Source organism: Aquarana catesbeiana, linkage group LG05 (genome assembly GCF_042186555.1).
Source record: "Aquarana catesbeiana isolate 2022-GZ linkage group LG05, ASM4218655v1, whole genome shotgun sequence".
NCBI classification, from domain to species: Eukaryota; Metazoa; Chordata; class Amphibia; order Anura; family Ranidae; genus Aquarana; species Aquarana catesbeiana.
This window is the reverse complement of record NC_133328.1, coordinates 21,907,369-21,929,317: the sequence shown is the minus strand read 5'-3', so window position 1 is coordinate 21,929,317 and position 21,949 is coordinate 21,907,369. Positions and strand designations below refer to the sequence as shown.

The window sequence follows — 21,949 nt, the reverse complement described above, 5'->3', positions numbered from 1 at the left end:
GAATATGCTAGTTGCTTGGCTATCATGTTGACCATCTTGCTTTACTCTGTTGAACTACTGACCCAGAACAAGTATGCAGATAAGAAGTTGGGACTTTTCTCAACTGTTGTCATAGGTCAATGGTATCCAATGGTCTCCAAACTGTGGCCCGGGGACCAAATGTGGCCCTTTGCTTGCCTCTGTCTGCTCCTTGGGGCACTATTCCTTCCACTGCCACCAACAAAGGGGCACTATTCCTTCCACTGCCACCAACAAAGGGGCACTATTCCGTCCACTGCCACCAACAATGGGGCACTATTCCGTCCACTGCCACCAACAATGGGGCACTATTCCTTCCACTGCCACCAACAAAGGGGCACTATTCCTTCCACTGCCACCAACAAAGGGGCACTATTCCTTCCACTGCCACCAACAAAGGGGCACTATTCCTTCCACTGCCACCAACAAAGGGGCACTATTCCTTCCACTGCCACCAACAAAGGGGCACTATTCCGTCCACTGCCACCAACAATGGGGCACTATTCCGTCCACTGCCACCAACAATGGGGCACTATTCCTTCCACTGCCACCAACAAAGGGGCACTATTCCTTCCACTGCCACCAACAAAGGGGCACTATTCCTTCCACTGCCACCAAAGGGGCACTATTCCTTCCACTGCCACCAACAATGGGAAACTAATCCTTCCACTGCCACCAACGAAGGTGCAAGGACATTTTCTACTCAAAATGGCCACAGTCCAGCCCCCCCCCCTACAGTCTGAAGCACAATAAACTGCTTAGAAAGTTTGAAGACCCTTGCCCTAGGTCAGCGACCATGAAAGTGCTGAAGCTGAGAGTCAGCTTGATAAGTTGTCATTTTAGAAAGAGGTCAGTAATGGCGGCCACCACCGCTCCTTTTTATGGGTTCAACTTAAATTGTATTTGAGTGCAAGTCTAGAAGTTTTCATACAAGGGTCAGACATGGGTAATACATTTTGGGTAAACTGGTGCATCTCCTGCGATAACGAGGACTTACTATTTCCACAGGCGCAATACTTCGGACCAGCTGCTGCAGGAGAGTGGCCTCACAAAACGGAAACTTCCGGATACTTTCTCGGATAAACTTTTCTTGGAAAACAGGGAAGCAGTCACCGTCCCTTCCTTTCAATAAGCTGAAAAGTAATTATGTGCATTAAAAATGAATACAAAAGTGCAATATCACAATTTGTAGAAAAATGTAACCGCAATGACTCTACTTCCACAGTGTGGTGACATGAAATTTCAAATACAACACCCTCCATGACCTAAAACTTTACTTTTATTAAAGGAGAAGTAGACTCTGCCTCTCTTTTATTTTATTTTTTGCAGACCTGCCAAGTAAAGGCATAATGTGCTAGTATGCATCACATACTAGCAAATTATGTGACACCTGCAAACGAAGCCCTTGTTGTCACCGCTGGAGGACGCCTCCATCTTCGCCCATCTGCCTTCTGCCGCCTCCGGCTCTGTGACTGGCCGGAGCCGCCGGGCACAGCACAGGGCTCTGAAAAAATGGCACGGGTTCCTTCGGAGCGCATGCGCCAATGACAGTGCAGTATACAGTAAAGATCTCCTAAATGGTGCAAGTTTAGAAGATATTTACAGTACCTAAAGGTACAAACAATCCAGGGAAGTTTACTTCCTCTTTAATAATAAAGCCATAAATGTAAAAATAGAAGGAAGTCATTAACTACTTGCAGTGTAAAATCTCCATAAGAACAGAATACAATGATTTGCATCTCTCATAAACCCTTATTTCATTCACAACACAAAACATATCAACCGTTTAAACTGGGAAAATGGACCATTTTATTTAAAGTGATTTTAACAGGGTCTTTTTTCTCAGACAATAGGTGCAGGATCTCCCCTTTTCCCCGCCTATACCCACCTCCGAGCACCGTCCCTTGGTTCCACCCCCACCCACCTCCGAGCACCGTCCCTTGGTTCCACCCCCTACCCACCTCCGAGCACCGTCCCTTGTCTCCACCCCCTACCCACCTCCGAGCACCGTCCCTTGTCTCCACCCCCTACCCACCTCCGAGCAGTGTCCCTTGGTTCCACCCCCTACCCACCTCCGAGCACCGTCCCTTGGTTCCACCCCCTACCCACCTCCGAGCACCGTCCCTTGGTTCCACCCCCTACCCACCTCCGAGCACCGTCCCTTGGTTCCACCCCCTACCCACCTCCCAGTACCACCCCTTTTAGACACTACAGAACCAAGTATCATTTTGTGGTGCTAAGTAATTTGTATGGAATTTGGTAATGATATTAAGAAAAACAGTAAAATAGATCCCCTTCAGTCAGCAACAATAGATCCCCCTGACAACAATGTATCACCCACAACAAAATCCCCCCCTCCCCCGAGCAACAATAGACCCCCGGCAGCATCAACAGATCTCCGCACAGCCAGCATTAATAGACTCTCTAGCAGTCGTCAACAATAGACCCCTCCCCCAGCAGTAAATCTCCTTCAGTAACAACTGACCCCCCCCCCCCCCCAGCAACATAAGACCCACCCCTAGCAACAATAGGTCCCTCACCAGCAACAACAGACCTCCTCAGCAACAATGGACCCCCCTGCAAAAATAGATCCCCTCCAGCTAGAATAGATCCCCAAGAAGTGAGCATCAATACCCTGCAGCACCCCCCAGTACCCCTTGTCATTACATACAGTCAGTCCAGGAGGTGCCGGGACTGCGTTCCCCCGCGTTCCCGCTGAAAAAAAGCCCTGGATATTAAAGTCACAAAAATGTCATTCCAAGATGCTCTGTGCAGTTGGTTTTGCACAGAGCAGCCCCGATCCTCCTCTTCTCTGGGCCCTTGCTGGGGTTCCTGGCCATTACTTAACCCCCCCCCCCCCCCAGAGCAAACAGCTTGTAATGGGGGCACCCGAGCAGGCTTGCTTCCAAGCTGCGGCTCTGCGTGCCCACTCATGCACAGAGCCGTGGCTCAGCCCTGTCCTCTCTCTCCCCTGATTGGCTCCCGCTGATGTCTCAGCCAATGAGGCAGCAGAGTCCCCGGAGAGCTGAGGCACTCGTGCACATCACTGGATCAAGACGGGGCTCAGGTAAGTATTGGGGGGGCTGTTGCACAGAGAAGGTTTTTTTACCTTCATGCATGAAGGTAAAAAACCTTGAGCCTTTACAACCACTTTAAAAAATAAGGTCGTTTTGAAAATGATGGCAGCAACAAGTCTCCAAAAAGTTGGGACAGGGCCATGTTTAGCACGGTGCACCATCCCCTCTTCTTTAAACAACATTCTGTAAGACCCCTTTCACACCAAAAACGCCCTAAAACGCCTTCTGCCCCGTACACACGGTCGGACTTTGTTCGGACATTCCGACAACAAAATCCTAGGATTTTTTCCAACGGGTGTTGGCTCAAACTTGTCTTGCATACACACGGTCGCACAAAGTTGTCGGAAAATCCGATCATTCTGAACGCGGTGACGTAAAACACGTACGTCAGGACTATAAACGGGGCAGTAGCCAATATCTTTCATCTCTTTATTTATTCTGAGCATACGTGGCACTTTGTCCGTCAGATTTGTGTACACACGATCGGAAATTCCGACAACGGATTTTGTTGTCGGAAAATTTTACATCCTGCTCTCAAACTTTGTGTGTCGGAAAATCCGATGGAAAAATGTGTGATGGAGCCCACACACGGTCGGAATTTCCGACAACAAGGTCCTATCACACATTTTCCGTCGGAAAATACAACCGTGTGTACGGGGCATTAGTTTTATTACCGCGTTTTTACAGCGTTTTAGGGGCGTTAGCGGTAAAATGAACGCAACGATGCATGGGCATCAAAGAACAACCCCCACCTCCCTACATCACTTCCTGTGTACTTCCTGGTATCTCGTCGAGGTGAAAGAGGGTAAATAAAGAAGATGGAGTTCATAGAGCTGTTTTTGTTATTTGTGTTACTCTATTGGGAGCATATCCACCAACAGAGGCAGCACCGTCGCTATTGGGTTCATCCCATCCTCCAAGCGCACACCTCAATTGGACAATTTGCATTGCTATACGAGGACTTGAGAGTGCACCCAGACAAGTTCAAAAATTATACTCGGATGAGCATTGCAACGTAAGTATCCTATCCTAATCCCACTCCCACATCCCTAACCCCGCTCCCACTAGTCCCAAATCCCTAACCCTAACCCCGCTCCCACTAGTCCCAAATCTCTAACCCTAATACCTCTCACACTAGTCCCAAATCCCTAACCCTAATCCCAACCCTAGTCCCTCTCCCACTAGTCCCAAATCCCTAACCCTAATCCCACTTCCACTAGTCCCAAAACCAGAACCCTAATCCCGCTCCCACTAGTCCCAAATCCCTAACCCTAATCCCAACCCTAACCCCGCTCCCACTAGTCCCAAATCCCTAACCCTAATCCTGCTCTCACTAGTCCCAAATCCCTAACCCTAATCCCAACCCTAGTCCCTCTCCCACTAGTCCCAAATCCCTAACCCTAATCCCACTTCCACTAGTCCCAAAACCAGAACCCTAATCCCGCTCCCACTAGTCCCAAATCCCTAACCCTAATCCCGCTCCCACTAGTCCCAAATCCCTAACCCTAATCCCGCTCCCACTAGTCCCAAATCTTTAACCCTAATCCCGCTCCCACTAGTCCCAAATCTTTAACCCTAATCCCGCTCCCACTAGTCCCAAATCCCTAACCCTAATCCCTCTCCCACTAGTCCCAAATCCCTAACCCCTAATCCCACTAGTCCCAAACCAGAACCCTAATCCCGCTCCCACTAGTCCCAAATCCCTAACCCTAATCCTGCTCCCACTAGTCCCAAATCCCTAACCCTAATCCCACTTCCACTAGTCCCAAAACCAGAACCCTAACCCTAATCCGGCTCCCACTAGTCCCAAATCCCTAATCCTGTTCCCACTAGTCCCAAAACCTGAACCCTAATCCTGCTCCCACTAGTCCCAAATCTCTAATCCCAACCCTAATCCCGCTCCCACTAGTCCCAAATCCCTAACCCTAATTCCTGCTCTCACTAGTCCCAAATCCCTAACCCTAATCCCACTTCCACTAGTCCCAAAACCAGAACCCTAACCCTAATCCCACTCCCACTAGTCCCAAAACCAGAACCAGAACAAGCAGTGTCTTGTAAAGTAACAAGCAGTGTCTTTTACTTCAAATCTTCATTTTTCTGGGATTAATTCTTTTTTTGGCACCTTAATTTAGTTTTTTTGGCACTTTGATGGTCTGTTTAATCATTCTGACCTTCCCACAATTTCAGTCCTGTTGTTGTAAATGCTCTCATTTCTGCTTGCATGTTTATCTTTTTGTGAGATCATGTGACTTTTCTACAGCTCAGGGCGGATTATTGGTCGTTATTCAGGCATTTTTACAGCGTTTTCAATTCATTTCAATGGATCGGGGCATTTTCGAATCGCTTTTTTCAACAGCCAAAAGCTGCTTCAAAGATGCTGCTTGCAGGAGTTTTCTCAACGCCCCGCCAGCGCAACGCCTTAGTGTGAAAGGGTCCATTGAGATGCATGGGGAGCGTTTTATGAGCGTTTTAATAGCGTTATTTTTAGCGCTAAAACGCCTTGGTGTGAAAGGGGTCTAAATGTCTAGGAACTGAGGAGACCAGCTGCTAGAGTTTTGGGAGAGGAAAGTTGTCCCATACTTTCCTGAAATAGGATTCTACAAAAAAAAAAAGAAAAAAGAAAAAAATGGAAGGCGCACACACCTAGTGCATTACCAATGACAATTTAATAAAAGGATAAAATCCATAAAAAGTGGAAACTCACAAAACACAACTCTTAATGAGTCATAAAAATCACACAGTGATACCCCCTGATATGGTCCTGCACATGTCCATACACTGTGTTTTTTATGGCTCATTAAGGATTTTATCATTTATGGATTTTATCATTTATTAAATTGTCATTGGTAATGCACTAGATGTGTGCGCCTTCCATTTTTTTCTTTTGTAGTTTCCATCAGATCACCCCGTCTGAGGAAGGCAGCATCCACCCAGTCTTGGGATACCGATGTCCCTGTTGCCCTTCAGTTTAGAACACCCCATAGCGCTGTAAGCGACAGATCTTTGTGATATGCCCAAATATTTTCATTTGGTGAAAGGTCTGGACTGCAGGCAGGCCAGTTAAGCCCCCTGACTCTTCTACTGTGAAGCTCATGCTGTGGTCATAGATGCAGTGTGCGGTTTAGCATTGTCCTGCTAAAACATGCAAGACCTTCCTGAAAAAGATGTTATCTGGATGGGATCATATGCCGCTCTAAAACCTGGATATATCCTTCAGCATTGATGGTGCCTTTCCAGATGTGCAAGCTGCCCATTCTTTACACACTAATGCCAACACCCACCCCATAACTTTAGAGATGCCGGTGTCTTATCTAATTCAGTCCCCTATCATATAGTGTCCTCCCTGTACTGCGCAGGCGCAGTACGGAGGACAAAAGAGACGCCGAAAGTCTCCGAAGTTCAACAGCTGATCGTCAGCTGTACACGGCGCCTGCGCATTTATTCTTACCCTATGTCCAGGATCATTCCCTACTATCCAAGTGGACATAGAGTTAGAATAAATATTTGCCGAGCGCAGCGAGGCCGTGCCCGAAGCGCGGCGAGCGAAGCGAGCCCGCGAGGGGCCCTCTTACACTGCCATCGCTAACAAGTGCCCGAGCGCCGTGTACAGCTGATGGTCAGCTGATCAACTTCGGGCATTTTCGGCATCTCCTGCTCCTCCGTACTGCGCAGGCGCTGCGCCTGCGCAGTACGAGGCGGACACTATCTGATACGAGGACACTATATGGCAGAACACCGGCTTTTGAACTGAGCACATAAAAAATAAGCCAGAAGGTCCATCTCCTCTTGAGCTTGGAGGATGCGGTGCCCATTGTTGCCAACAAAGAATGTTGGATTTTGATTCGTCTACCACAGAACGGTCTTCCACTTAGCAACAAAGCATTTTAAATAAGCTTTGTCTCAGGGAAGATGGCAGTGTTTCTGTATCATGTTCAGATAGGCTTCTTCTTTGCATGATAGAGCTTTACCCTGTATTTTTGGTTTGCGCAGCGAACTGTCTCCCCCCCCCCACCCCCTTACCCTCTCTCTATCGCCCCCTGCAGGCTGGAGAGAGAATAACGCCTAATTCCCTCTCAAGCTACGAGCCACGGTCCAGTCTAAATAATACGTGCAGTTTTCAGGCAGAATAAAAACCAGACACATGATTTAAAACCTGAACTGTCTAGGTCAGGGATCCTCAAACTACGGCCCTCCAGCTGTTGCAGAACTACACATCCCATGAGGCATTGTAAAACTCTGACATTCACAGACATGACTAGGCATGATGGTAATTGTAGTTCCTGAACACCTGGAGGGCCGCAGTTTGAAGACCCCTGGTCTAGGTGAATCCTGGACAGGTGGCAACCCTACATTATACTCTGATATATATCCTGTTATGTATTCCTTATTGTATGAAGACTACCTACCATCTGTTGACTGTACCATGTGCTTTGCTGGAGAGGGAAATAAACTATAAATGAAAAAAGTGTACAATATTATTTAATGGCAACAGTCTAATACGAGCTGTCAAATTAATCAGCCTTCTATCCTCCACTATATTGTTAATCAGACCCACCTGGGATTGTATCATTTCTCCATCGAATGGGGGTCTGACGCCTAGCTGCCTTAAAGGTGTTGCAAAGGCAGAAGGTGTTTGATCCTAATGCTTTATATGCATTAAGATTAAAAGCCTTCTGTGTGCAGCAACCCCCCTAATACTTACCTGAGGTCCCTTTCTGTCCAGCGATGTCCATGAGTGTCTCAGCTGTCTGAGATTCTCCTTCCTGATTGGCTGAGACACAGCAGCTGCGCCACTGGCTCCCGCTGCTGTCAAAGTAAGCTAGCAAACAAATAAAGAGAAGGGGCGGGGCCAGGTTGGGGCTCAGTGTCTGAATGGACACAGTGAGCTGTGATTCGGCTCGGGTGCCCCCATAGCAAGCTGCTTGCTGTGGGGGCACTGAACAGGAGGGAGGGGCCAGGAGAGCAGAAGAGGTACCTCAGAAGAGGAGGATCGGGGCTGCTCTGTGCACATCCACTGCAACAGAGCAGGTAAGTATAACATGTTTGTTATTTTTATAGAAAAAAAAAAAAAACAAGACTTTACAATCACATTAAGCAAATGTTGCAACAAGTCGGCCACCTTTTTCTAATAACCCTGTATCAGTGGGCAGTTAGTGTATAGTGAAGTGAACCACCGAAGGTCAACTATATTGCCTTCAAAAAGTTGCCAACATCCCAAATGAGTACATAGGATAAGACCCTTAAATAAGGGAACTTATATACCCCCCAGTATAATGGGACTTTATAGGCGAACCATGCAATTAAATTAAGTAAAAAATCTTTTATTTATTTAGAAAAGCATAAAAACAGAATACATTGAACATAAATCTCAACAAAACAATGAAAACAATTTGCATAATGTAACATTATGAACATAAGAAAGTATGTACTTTTCATTCTTGAAAACCCTTTACTGGTATGTATGGTGGACACTGTGGGGTGCTGGGCTGCGAAACTTTCTTATGTTCATAATGTTACATTATGCAAATTGTTTTCATTTGTTGTTTCAGAATGTAACTTCTACATATATGATTTTTCTCTCTGCAATACGCCTCTGAAGAAGGGACATCGTCCTGAAACATGTCAGGCTTCTAGAGAAAACATTTTGTCTATAAATGGAAGTATACAATAATTATATGAAAGCAAAATCTACTGCATAAGCACTTTTGTTGAGATTTATGTTCAATGTATTCTGTTTTTATGCTTTTCTAAATAAATAAAAGATTTTTTACTTAATTTAATTGCATGGTTCGCCTATAAAGTCCTATTATACTGGGAGCTATATAAGCTCCCTTATTTAAGGGTCTTATCCTCTGTATCAGTGGGCACTGCCAAAAGATGAAGAAATTAAGTGCACCATCTGACTGCCCACACCTCCTGCACTTCTTGGGTATATAAGAATTAGAAGAACGCAGTTTCTTTATAGGAAGGTTCTTACCTTTTAACAAGTGTGTCCAGCTTATCTTCCCCCTCCTGCACGAAAGTGGTGCATTTCTGGAGGATGCAGCTGATGTAATGCATCTTCATGGCCAGGACCTCATTCATGTCCCTCTGCTTCATACACTTCTCACAGATCAGATCCAATACTCTGCTGCATTTCTTCAGAGCTTCCTGGTCCAACAGCAGCGGGTTCTCCTGAATCAGGAAAATGATCTGCAAGGGAAGAAATGTTGTTTTTGCGGATTAATGTATAGTTTTGGAGAATGGCAGCTGTACTGGGAACTTAGCCCGCTCTCCACCAATGAGCACTAGGGAGCTCAGTGTGGTGCTGCTTCCCCTCCCCCCAGCACTTATACAGCTGAGAACAGAGGGAATGTGATCACTTATAAAAAAGGGATTTGTGTTTTTTTTTTTTTTTTTTTTTTTATAGTTATACAAAAATGTTTGCATTTACTTCCACTTTAAAGTGAATGGGTTGTTTTACAAGGGGACCCTTTGCAGTCACTTTAACTCTTAATTTTAAAGCGCTCAATCATTTAAAGCCCCCCTTTGTAAGGTTCCGTAGGGACAGGGACCGGTATAGATTTGATGCAGAAGTGTCGGGATGATATAAAAGCAGATTAAACAAAACAATATAAATGAAGAGAAACCGAACAAGGACTACCTTCACAGGATGGAGGTTTGTCGTCGTAATAATCTTGTGTAAAGGCCCCGCTAGTTTCACCGGTAACTTTGGTTCTTTGCTGAGTCCTTGAGGCTTGGTGTAATAATCTAGCTTCTCACGTGGGAAGAAATTATTAATGACCGTGACGCAGTCGTGCTGACCTGGATGATGATAAAGCACAGACAAAACTGTACAATGGACAAGTTGCAGGACAAAAAAAAGGAGCAAACAAATTACTGGGGTACAGCTCATACCACTCGAGGGGTATTCTGCTTAGTGCTGTTAAGATGTTCCTCCTGCTGGTGACCCCTCTAGTGATATAAATATCTATATAGAGGAATCAGGACCTTCTTCCTCCTGTTTGATGACCCCTCTAGTGATATTAAGATCTATATAATGGAATCAGGACCTTCTTCCTCCTGTTTGGTGACCCCTCTAGTGATATTAAGATCTATATAGAGGAATCAGGACCTCCTTCCTCCTGCTGGTGATAACTAGAAGTCTATATAGAGTACTGTGACATACTGAAGCAAAGCATGATCCCCTCCCTTCGGAGACTGGGCCGTAGGGCAGTATTCCAACATGATAATGACCCCAAACACACCTCCAAGATGACCACTGCCTTGCTAAAGAAGCTGAGGGTAAAGGTGATGGACTGGCCAAGCATGTCTCCAGACCTAAACCCTATTGATCATCTGTGGAGCACCCTCAAATGGAAGGTGGAGGAGCGCAAGGTCTCTAACATCCACCAGCTCTGTGATGTCATCATGGAGGAGTGGAAGAGGACTCCAGTGGCAACCTGTGAAGCTCTGGTGATCTCCATGCCCAAGAGGGTTAAGGCAGTGCTGGAAAATAATGGTGGCCACACAAAATATTGACACTTTGGGCCCAATTTGGACATTTTCACTTAGGGGTGTACTGACTTTTGTTGCCAGTGGTTTAGACATTAATGGCCATTTGTTGAGTTATTTTGAGGGGACAGCAAATTTACACTGTTATACAAGCTGTACACTCACTACTTTACATTTTAGCAAAGTGTCATTTCTTCAGTGTTGTCACATGAAAAGGTATAATAAAATATTTACAAAAATGTGAGGGGTGTACTCATTTTTGTGAGATACTGTGTGTATAGGGGGATATAACCCCCTTCTTCCAGCAGGAGGAAGAAGGTTGTTGTTCCGTTGAGGACATTTCTCTTCTTTCTTGGAAACACAACAGGAAGGGAGAGAAAAGCAAGGTGGATTCACCTCTTCGATGGTTGTCATTAGGACAGATGTCCCTGTTGGAAATTTTACCTTTACTGCATGTGACAATTTAGAATTTCGCATCACTTTCTGTGCCAATGGTCACCAGGACAAATAGGGTGAATCTCCACAATGGGGACACACAGCAAACCCTGACAGGGGATCTAGCCTTTCCACACTCCATCCAATCCTAAAAGAGAAAAGCCAGTCGTGGACACCGGAGTGCTACACACACCCTATGTATTTCAAAAATGTATTTTGCACATATGTAGTACATCCTATCCTTCAGCCCCATTGTGGTTTCCTCCTCCCATTGGCCGGCCATTCCCGACTGTCCAAATGACAGCGAGAAGTTGTTGTGTGAATGCAACAGCTCCATTCGCACCCAGGTGACTTGAATCTCGGCGGGATAGCCACGATCCTGCCCGCCATTACAAATCGCAGGATGCATTTGCCATGCTATTACTTCTTAATGGTACCCCAATCGCAGTGCGATTTTGCCGCACGATAAATACGTGCTGCAATCACGGCAAGATCGCAACGTGTGAAGCTTGATGCTCAAAAAGCAGGGTGCCATCACCACGATTAAAATCACCTAGGTCTGATTGAAGCCTAAAAGATAAAAAAACTCACCGTGTGCCACAGTGTTTTTAAACAACGTACAGATGGGAGACAGAAGGATACAAAGTAACATTAAGTCTGCGTTTACACTGGTGTGATGGAAGACATCGCCTGCGATTCGCACTGCTATGCAGATTGCATGCGATGTCTGTGCGATCCAAATTCAGCCATACAGATTGTGCGACGGTTCACATATAGTCCAGTGCTGGTTCCCACATCGCATGTCACCTGCTGGCGGTGGCGGATCAGATTCCAGTGCGGATCAAAAAAAAAAAAAAAAAAAAAAAAAGGGTCCTGCACCATTTTGGTGTGAATGCGATGCAATATCAGCCATACAATCTCTATGGCTGAATTCGGATCGCACAGACATCACTCACGATCTGCACAGCAATGTGCTGCGGTGTAAATTACATGCAATATCTTACACCGCACCAGTGTGAACCCAGCCTGTATGGCTGAATTCGCATGGCATCCGCACCAAAATGGTGCAGGACCCTTTTTTAGTTCTGCAAAAGAATCGGATCGAATTGTTTCCACCCATGCGATCCAATTCCTGCATCATTTTGATCACTGCGATCTGCGAACCGATCTGGGGGTGTCATTAAAAGAGCTGTAAAGGCAGAAGGTTCTTTATCTTAATGCATTCTATGCATTAAGATAAAAAACCTTTTGTGTGTAGCAGCCCCCCTAATACTTACCTGAGCTCCATCTCTATCACAGCAGCAGTGCTGTTGGCTCTGGCAGTTGTCAAAGTCAGTTAGCCAATCAGGAGAGAGAAGGGACACACGGAGCTGCAGCTTGGCTCAGGTGCCCCCATAGCAAGCTGCTTGGTGTGGGGGCACTCGACAGGAGGGAGGGGCCACACAGCAGCAAAGAGGGACCCGAGAAGAGGAGGATCTGGACTGCTCTGTGCAAAAACCATGAAACAGAGCAGGTAAATTTAATATGTTTGTTACTTTTTTATTTTTATTTTTAAACAAGACTTTACAATCACTTTACCTTTGTATTGACACCCGCAGCGTTTGGCATAGGGCAGTGTGAACTGCCGGCAGGTGACATGCGATGTGGGAATCCGCGCTGGTCCCCGCATCGCATATATGTGAACCGCCACCAATACTTTTGTATCTACAATGTCTCGTTCGTTTGAAGATCAAAGGGATGAGCTTTGATCTGCATGTGATATCGGTTTAAGAATCATGAGAAGTAAAAATATATATTTTTTTATCATATTTGCTATTTAATGCCTTGTTCACCCTAATCAGCCCCATTTAACACCTTCTTCCCCTTTTCACTAAATGTAGCATTTCCTGATGATTTTATTTTTTCTCTATTTCTATTTTTTCTAACCGATAATACTTAATGTTCTTCCTCTTTATTTGTATTATTTTTTTGTGTCAGGTAAAAAAATACCTTTATTTTAATGCTTCCACACCCCATCCAATGTACCTGTGAAAAAAGGACATGTGACTCAAATGCACCAAAAATGCAACCGTGGGTGCATTTTATGTTCCTATTCATTTCGATGGGGAGGTGCGATTTTGGTGCATTTTTTTTAACGCCCCAAACATGCACCAAAAATACAGCATGCAGGACTTTTAAAAATGTAACAGACTGGTGTGAAGAGTTCTATAGGATTTATTGGTCATACATTTTTTTTTCCCGCTTTTAGTAAGGCAAAAATGGAAGAAAAAAATGATCAGTGTGAAAGGGCCCACAAAAGAAACATTGTTACTTTTGTAATTACAATATTTCACTCATCTGGAGATCAAAGGGATACATTTTAATCTCATAGGGCACCAGTTAAAGCAAACTGATAAATTTTTTTATATTATTTGTTCCTATTTAACAACTTTTTAACCTTTAGTTTACCCTAATCGGACCTTACCTTACCTAATGACCAAGCCATTTTTTTGCGATACTGCACTGCCTTACTTTAACTGACAATTGCGCGGTCGTGACGCTGTACACAAACAAAATTTATGTCCTTTCCCCATAAATTGAGCTTTCTTTTGGCGGTATTTGATCACCTTTACGGTTTTCTTTTTGTGCTATAAACGAAAAAATAACATCAATTTTGAAAAAAAAAAAAAAAAAAAAATATTTTTTACTTTCTGCTATAAAACATATCCAAAAAAAAAAAACAAGTAAAAAAAAAAAAAAAAATTAAAATGTCATCAATTTCGTCTAATATGTATTCTGCTACATATTTTTAGTAAAAATTCCCAATAAGCGTATATTGATGGGTTTGCGCAAAAGTTATAGGGTCTACAAACTACGACATAGATTTATGGACTTTTTATTTTTTTATATTTTTACTAGTAATGGTGGTGATCAGCAAATGTTAGTGGGACTGCGACATTGCGGCGGAGAAATCTGACACTATTTGGGGATCAGTGCTAAAAAAAAAAAATGCACTGTCACAGTACTAATGACACTAGCAGGGAAGGGGTTAACATCAGGGGGGAAAAAAGGGTTAAATGTGTGCCTAGGGCAGTGGTTCTCAACTCCTGTCCTTGGGGCCCACTAACAGGCTGGGTTTTATGTATTACCTTGGGGGAGATGCAGACTAGAATACTGCAATCACTGAGCAGCAAATGATATCACCTGGGATGTATTTCAGTTATCTTGTAAACCTGCCCTTTTAGTGAGCCCTGAGGACACTGGCCTAGGGGGTGCTTGCTAACTGTGTGGGGGATGGTTTGACTAAGGAGGGGGGGAGAGAGATCCATGTTAGCAGGAACACAAGATCTCACTCTTCCCCACTGACAGACCGCTACCTTGCCTCTCTACGAAGGATCTGCTGATTGGCTACCACTGCGTCCAATCACAACGGGAGCGGGTTGCCGGGGGTGCACGCCCTAGACACGGAAGAAGCCAACAATGTACAGGTACGTTGTTTCGCGCAGCTGGGCCATATTATATGTGCGGTGGGCAGTCTGGAAGCAGTCAATTCATTCTATGCATTACGATAAAACGCCTTCTGTATCCTGCAGCCCCCCCCTCATAGTTACCTGAACCCCATCCAAATCCAGCGATGTTGCACGAGAGACTTGGCTGTCTGGGACTCTCCCTCCTCATTGGCTGAGACAGCATCAAAGCTCCATTGGCTCCCGCAGCTGTCAAAGTCAGTGAGCCAATGAGGAGAGAGAGGGGGCGGGACACAAGGAGCTGCGGCTCGGATCAGGTGCCCCCTCCCATAGCAAGCTGCTTGCTGTAGGGGCACTCAACTGGGAAGATGGGCCAGGAGCACCGAAAAGGGACCCGAGAAGAGCAGGAACTGGGCTGTTCTGTGCAGAACCAATACACAGAGCAGGTAGGTATAACATGTTGGTTATTTTTAGTAAGAAAAAAAAAAAAAAAACGAGACTTTAGCATCACTTTAAGTAAACAGGTCTACAGCAGAAATGTAAAAATTGCGCAAAGGTCCATGGAGAGGCATGGGCGTAGCATAAGGGGTTGCAGGGGTCACAAACGCAACCCCGCCCCTAGCTTCAGGGGGCCCCTGCGGCCTCCCTGTCATATTATCATATCCTCCACAAAATCCAGCTCCGATCTGCCCCAGGGCCCCACAGCCAAGCTCCAGTACTACTTACCCCACTTCCCTGAGAACTGGGGAAAAGACACATACCTCCAGGAGGTGACCTTCCCCGAACACCTGCCAACACCGACAGAGAAACCTTCAGAAAATGCTAAAACAAATCCCTTAACACCTCCTCAGGGGGCCCCTGAAGGGCTGCAGGCTCCAGAATGTGTCACATGGATTTGCCCTCCCAGATCTAAGTTGTCCTCCCCAAAGCCCCCTGACCACGCTCTCCACCCTGCATGCTATCCCTGGCTGCTGAGCTCCTTTCCCATTACAGCCCTCTATACTGCTCCTCCTCCGCAGGGCTGAAGTCACATTCCTTCGCAACAGCCGGTCAGCCATGATCTGCACAGGGAGTATCTGCCTACTGCAACTACACTGCCAACCCAACCAGAGAATTTCACAGGTCAGAAGGGCAACATAAAAGCCAGATACACCCTGTTGGAAGTAGTGGGGGTGGGGAGGGGGCCCAGGTCAACTTTTGTATCGGGGCCCACAAGCTTCAAGCTACGCCTCTGTGGGGAGGTGTATGGGGGGGTGACAGCTGAACTGGTTCAAGTTAAAATTCCAACTTGATAACACAAAATAAAAAAGCAAAATGTTCACATCAAAAACGTGCCCCATCAGTTGCCCACATAGTCACTACGCTGTGATCCAGCACAGATTCTCTGCCAGGTTGAATGGTGCCCAGCGTCATTCAACCCGTTTCCTGTGAGCCCAGGATGGGTCATCAGGCTGGCCTGGGCTCACAGGAGAACGCTGCAAAGAGCAGAGCGGTGACATTTAATGCTGCTGTTCTCTGCAGCATTCAGGACCGACTGGTCCACTGCTGAAGAACAGGACCGCCGACGTCGGGCAACTGGACTGAAGACTCATGGAGAAAACACATGAGGGCGCTCATCTGCAGTTAGGCTTTCAAAAAATGATAGCAAATAAAAAAAATTTAAAAAAAAATTCCAGAAAAATACTTTAACTCCTCCAACCTTTCCACGTTCCCAGAAACAAATGATTGGCGGTTTTACCTACAAAAGCTGCCATTTGTGCCGCTGTCCTCCCCACCGAGTTGGTGGCGTCCGTGTCGGCTCCGGCCTCGAGCATCACCCACACAAGGTCTTTATTTCCTGCAAGACAAACCAGCCGGAGAGAAGTGCGTTATTACTCTGAGAGGTGATAATTGGTGTCCTTTTCGTGGGGCGACTGAGAGGTCGGTAATTTGAAAGGTCCATGGTGCCAGTCAGCAACCGGTCATCATCTCACTCTCTTCTCCATTTGTGGAGCTGCAAAAACACATTACTCTAAATAGGTGAGGCTGACCCCTGACATGGGTTTACTCTGTTCTAAAAGGAAAGCAACACTCACAATATGTTGTAGCTCTGAAACCCTGCGATGGTAGGGATTAAATTGCACCCATTATGCTGAAAAGGAATTCTCAAAAGCAGAGGAACAAAAACATAAGAAAATACAATTCAAAAGATGTTCTAAGGGCAAACCTTACCTTTCATAAATGACCACTTCTTAGAATAGTGATGGACAACTTACTAGATATTGGGGGCCTCAAAAGCAGTCCCCAATATAATAAAAGGGTCTGAAAATATGGCGACCCGCTGCAGGAGGCCGCCAGGGACTGGTAACATGCTGCAGGAAGCCGCCAGTCGCGCGCTACAGGAGGCCGCCAGTCAGGCGCTACAGGAGGCCGCCAGTCAGGCGCTACAGGAGGCCGCCAGGGACCGGCGATTCGCTACAGGAGGCCTGCCAGTCACATGCTACAGAAGGCTGCCAGTCACGCGCTACAGGAGGCCGCCAGGGACCGGCGATGCGCTAAAGGAGGCCGCCAGTCACGCGCTACAGGAGACCGCCAGGGACCGGCAACGCGCCACAGGAGGCCGCCAGGGACCGGCAACGCCCTACAGGAGGCCGCCAGGGACCGGCAACGCCCTACAGGAGGCCGCCAGGGACCGGCAACGCCCTACAGGAGGCCGCCAGGGACCGGCAACGCCCTACAGGAGGCCGCCAGGGACCGGCAACGCCCTACAGGAGGCCGCCAGGGACCGGCAACGCCCTACAGGAGGCCGCCAGGGACCGGCAACGCCCTACAGGAGGCCGCCAGGGACCGGCAACGCCCTACAGGAGGCCGCCAGGGACCGGCAACGCCCTACAGGAGGCCGCCAGGGACCGGCAACGTGCTACAGGAGGCCGCCAGGGACCGGCAACGCGCTACAGGAGGCCGCCAGGGACCAGAAACGCGCTACAGGAGGCCGCCAGGGACCAGAAACGCGCCACAGGAGGTCGCCAGACTGACGACGCGCTGCCGGAAATGGACAGGGATAGCAGGCATACTACAGAAGATGGTCAGAGTTGGCAGGGGGAGTACCTACACCTATTCTCAGGGGGAAAAAAAAAAAAGGAGGTTCAATTCACAACAACATTTTTTGAACTGTATTGACTTTCTACAACTTGAGTTTTATCCTCAATGGATTTTGCTTGTGAAAACTAAACACTCAATTGGGCTTTAAAAAAAATAGAATAACCCACAAAAAGCTAAAAATCGAACCAGCTTTTGAAGCAATATGCACTTTTAATACAAAGATTTCCCTCGCAGTAAAATATTCTGCCCCTAGAAGTCCTCATTCCGATGGTCGGCATCATTCTACTCACTTCCCTTGAGACCCATGTCCAACTTGTGACTGGACAGTGAAAGGAGAAGCGGTGAAGTCACATTTTCTAGCAAGTTCAGAGGCATGTTACAAATGAATAAAAATGTGAAAATTTGAAGTACTTAACTTTTTTGTGCTTTAAACACAAAAAGCAAATCATTCAAAGCAATGGGTATAAAAAAAAAAAAAAAAAAAAACCTCAAGAGTTAAAGCTCAATAATTGATGTGCAAAGAAAATGACAAATCTATGGCTGTGAATTATTTTTGCAATAAAAATATATTGATGAGAAAATCCTCATTCCATAAATTAAATTAAAGCTTTTCACAGCTCATACAGCTTAGTAAATGGATGCCGTATCTCCATCTGTCCCCTGAGTGAGCACCTCACTAGATTATAGGAGCTCAGCCAGACTGGAACATTTCTGGCAACGCACCGGAGACCCAACCTAGGAAAAGGCCAGAGGATTACAAATGCCATTCAATATATATATATATATATATATATATATATATATATATATATATATATATATATATATATAACTAAATATATGTCTTGATACGCCTTCGAGTTGGTACGGCTGATTACAGCCTATTGTGTTCTGCTCCCGGAATGCATTCTGGAACAATGTGACATTAAAAGCAAAGTGCTCTGACTAATCAGATCTAAACGGGAGTTGAAGTTAAAAGCAAAACCTCTGCAGAAAATTGCAGCTTGCTGATCTGAGATTGCAGGGTTTACAAAGGCGATGATGAGATGCACTATATTACCAAAAGTATTGGGACGCCTGCCTTTACACACATAAACTTTAATGGCACCCCAGTCTTAGTCCGTAGGGTTCAATATTGAGTTGGCTCCACCCTTTGCAGCTATACACATTCTCATAGACACACTTCTAAACCTTGTGGACGGCCTTCACAGAAGAGCTGAAGCTGTTATAGCTGCAAAGGGTGGGGCCAACTCAATATTGAACCCTATGGACTAAGACTGGGATGCCATTAAAGTTTATGTGCGTGTAAAGGCAGGCGTCCCAAAACTTTTGATAATATATGAACCCAACAGCTGCAGCAACCAGCCAACCTTAGGCGACATCCACGCACGATCTAAGGCCAGCCATAAATGTAGCAAATTTCTTATCTGCAACCAAAGTGTTGACAGGGGAATCCCCCCCACGGAGCCATTATATTCTCCCCTGGGGGGTGGGGAGAAGCCTGCTTCGCCAGGAGAACACAGATATCGTTGCTAGCGGCTATGACAGCTGGTAGCAATAATCTCATGTAAAATCCGTCAGGCTGGTTGCACCCAAGTTGACTGATTGATCAACATGGCTCCTGCCGAAATTCAAATTGTTTATGGCCAGTTTATCTTTCTGATTAGATGCAGTCATAGACAGCATTAGACATGAGCAGCTTGTTTCATTCAAATTTTTCATTATTCTGAAATTCTGACTTTCAGAATTTCCAAAATTACAATAGTAACGAATATAAACGAATACAAAAACAAAAAATGAACTTTCGGACAGAATTCAAATAAAATAAGAAACTTTTTCAAATTGTTTTAGAATTCACATTTCCGAATAGAAAATAAAGGACTAGAATAGAAAGAATATAACCACCTTGTGAAATACGAAATTGAAATAGAATAAAATTCAAAAGGAATAGAATAGAGAAAAAAAAATAAAAATTCTGAAATTTGAATAGAATAATTTCAGATTTGAATGGAATAAATTGGAATTCGAATAGAAAAAAAACAAACAATTTAATAAAATAGAAAGAATATAAACATCTTCCAAAATTCAAATTTGAAATAGATGAAATTCGAATAGAATAAAATTTGAATACAAATAGAAAAGAATAGAGTAAAAAAGGAACAGAATATAAAAATAATAATAGAATAAAATAGAAATAATAAAAACCTTCTTCCGAATTTCAAATTTTTAAGAAAATAAAATTTGAAAAGAAAAATAAATAAATAAAATAAAATAAATAAATAAAAAAAGAAAAAAAAAGAAGAACAACAGAATAAAATATAATAGAAAGAATATAACCACCTTCTAATTTCGAATAGAATAAATTAGAATAGAAAAAAATAGAATAGAAAGAACATAACCCATCTTCCAAAATTCGAATTTCGAATAAAATAAATTCGAAACTCAAACAGAATTTCGAATGGAATTCAATTTGAATTTTCTGAATTCGGTCGAATGGAGTTCAATTTGACCGAATACGGAAAATTTAAAACAAATTTGAATATGAATAAATTAAACGAATTCCGAAAACTAATTAAAATGAATTGAGCGAATGTAACAAAAGGAATTTATGTAAATAAACGAAACAAAGGTTTTTTTTTTTACGTTCTGCACATGTCTAACAGGTATTCTCAAGTTGCTCATGAACATGCCTATGAAGGAGGGAGCAGAGAGGAGAAACAGGCGCTCTGCCGCTGCTCCATCTCCAGAGGAACAATAGCAATCAAGGTCCTGTCCAAGTGACACTAATATACAAAGTCTAATGAGAGCACAAAATGAACAGTCCAAGAGAGAGTGTGTGTGTGTGTGTGTGTATTTTTTGTTCTGTGAGAATTGGGGCAAAATCAAACATTATTAGGCTATTTTCTCTCCAGGTCGAATGTTACTGACACTTATTTACAAACAAGCAGCTGAGATGTGTTTTTACCACCTCCCTTAAACTGCAAAAGGAAATTGGGCAAGGTTGTACACATGCCGTGGCAAAAAATGTTCACCCCTTGCATTTGGCAGGCAGTATTGCTGCCAACCGCAACCCATTCAAGTGAATAGGGTCACATCAGAACCGACACAGTGGTTTGACATTTACTGGTCTACAATAGGCATATCCTCTCCTCGCCTCCTGCCAAACGGTTCTGAAAAGCGATCCATCACATGATCCTGTGATCAGTTCCATCTAGTGGTCATAATGTAGTATTTTCATAATTCTCTTTATTCTGAATGAATAACATTCAACCTGCAGAAAATAGCCTAATATTCGATTTTGCCCCCATTTTCACAGAACCAATGTACTTGCAGCTTCTCAAAACAAATGGCTCTGCATATTTTTTTTTTTTTTATAAGAAAATTCACCCCATAATGTGAATGGACCCAAAAGCAAAGCACACGTTTTTGGTAAGAAGACCCCACTTTTTCAGCAGACTATGTGTGTGGAGTAGACATGCGCAATTTGTTTCTTACAAATCGAAATTCGGACATAATTTTCGTTATTCAGATGTATCTAAATTTAGGAATCACAATAGTACAGATTTCAACAAATCCAAAATAAAATTATAACGAAACAAATTAACTGAATTTGAAAATTACTTCAAAAATGAATTTGAAAAGGAAACATATCGCAATAAATACAGTAAGGCATAAAAGTGAGATAAGATGGCGATTCCTACTTATGCTGCTTCATTATTATTATTATACAGGATTTATTTGGTGCCAACAGTTTGTGCAGAGCTTTACAACACGAGGGCAGACAGTACAGTTACAATACAAATCAATACAGGAGGGATCAGAGAGCCCTGTTCATTAGATTACAATCTAAGACAGCTTTATAGCATAGGATAGAAAAAAAAAAACTGAAGAATAGAATGGAAAATAAAATAATACAACAGAACAGAATAAAACAGAATAGAAAATAGAAGAATATAATGGAATAGCATAGTAAATATAAGAAAAGAATTTTAAAAAAATAAAAATAAAATAAAATATAGAATTAAAAAAAAAAAAAAAAAAAAAAGAAGAAGAATAAAATAAAAAACAAATAGAATACAAAAAAAAATAAATAGAATATAGCGGTCTTCCAAAATTCAGAAATAAAAACAGAATAAAATAGAAAATATACAGCTGTCTTTTGCTTTTGAAATTTACATTTCGAAATTCAAATAGAATGAAATAAAATAAGAATACAGCCGTCTTTCGAAATTCAAATCATTACGATATATGATGAAACATATTATACAATTTTATAAAAGGAAATTCTTAAAGCGGATGTTCAGTCATTTTTTCAAACTTTCCATCTATTAAATTTTCTGCCCTTGTTGTGGTTTTAACCTTGGAGAGTAAAACATTTTTTTTTTTTTGCCAGTAAAT

The 21,949-nt window shown here is 44.0% G+C and overlaps 1 protein-coding gene across 1 annotated transcript in view; it reads right to left on the bottom strand.

Moving 5' to 3' along the window:
* Positions 1 to 21,949, bottom strand: part of ANKMY2 (ankyrin repeat and MYND domain containing 2) — a 72,860-nt gene that overhangs the window by 15,548 nt on the left and 35,363 nt on the right. The window contains exons 4-7 of the mRNA XM_073629513.1: positions 16,209 to 16,307; positions 9,739 to 9,899; positions 9,073 to 9,287; positions 1,016 to 1,151 (exon numbers count right to left, since the gene is read on the bottom strand). Coding sequence (XP_073485614.1) covers positions 1,016 to 1,151; positions 9,073 to 9,287; positions 9,739 to 9,899; positions 16,209 to 16,307 — 611 coding nt within the window. The remainder of the gene's footprint in view (positions 1 to 1,015; positions 1,152 to 9,072; positions 9,288 to 9,738; positions 9,900 to 16,208; positions 16,308 to 21,949) is intronic.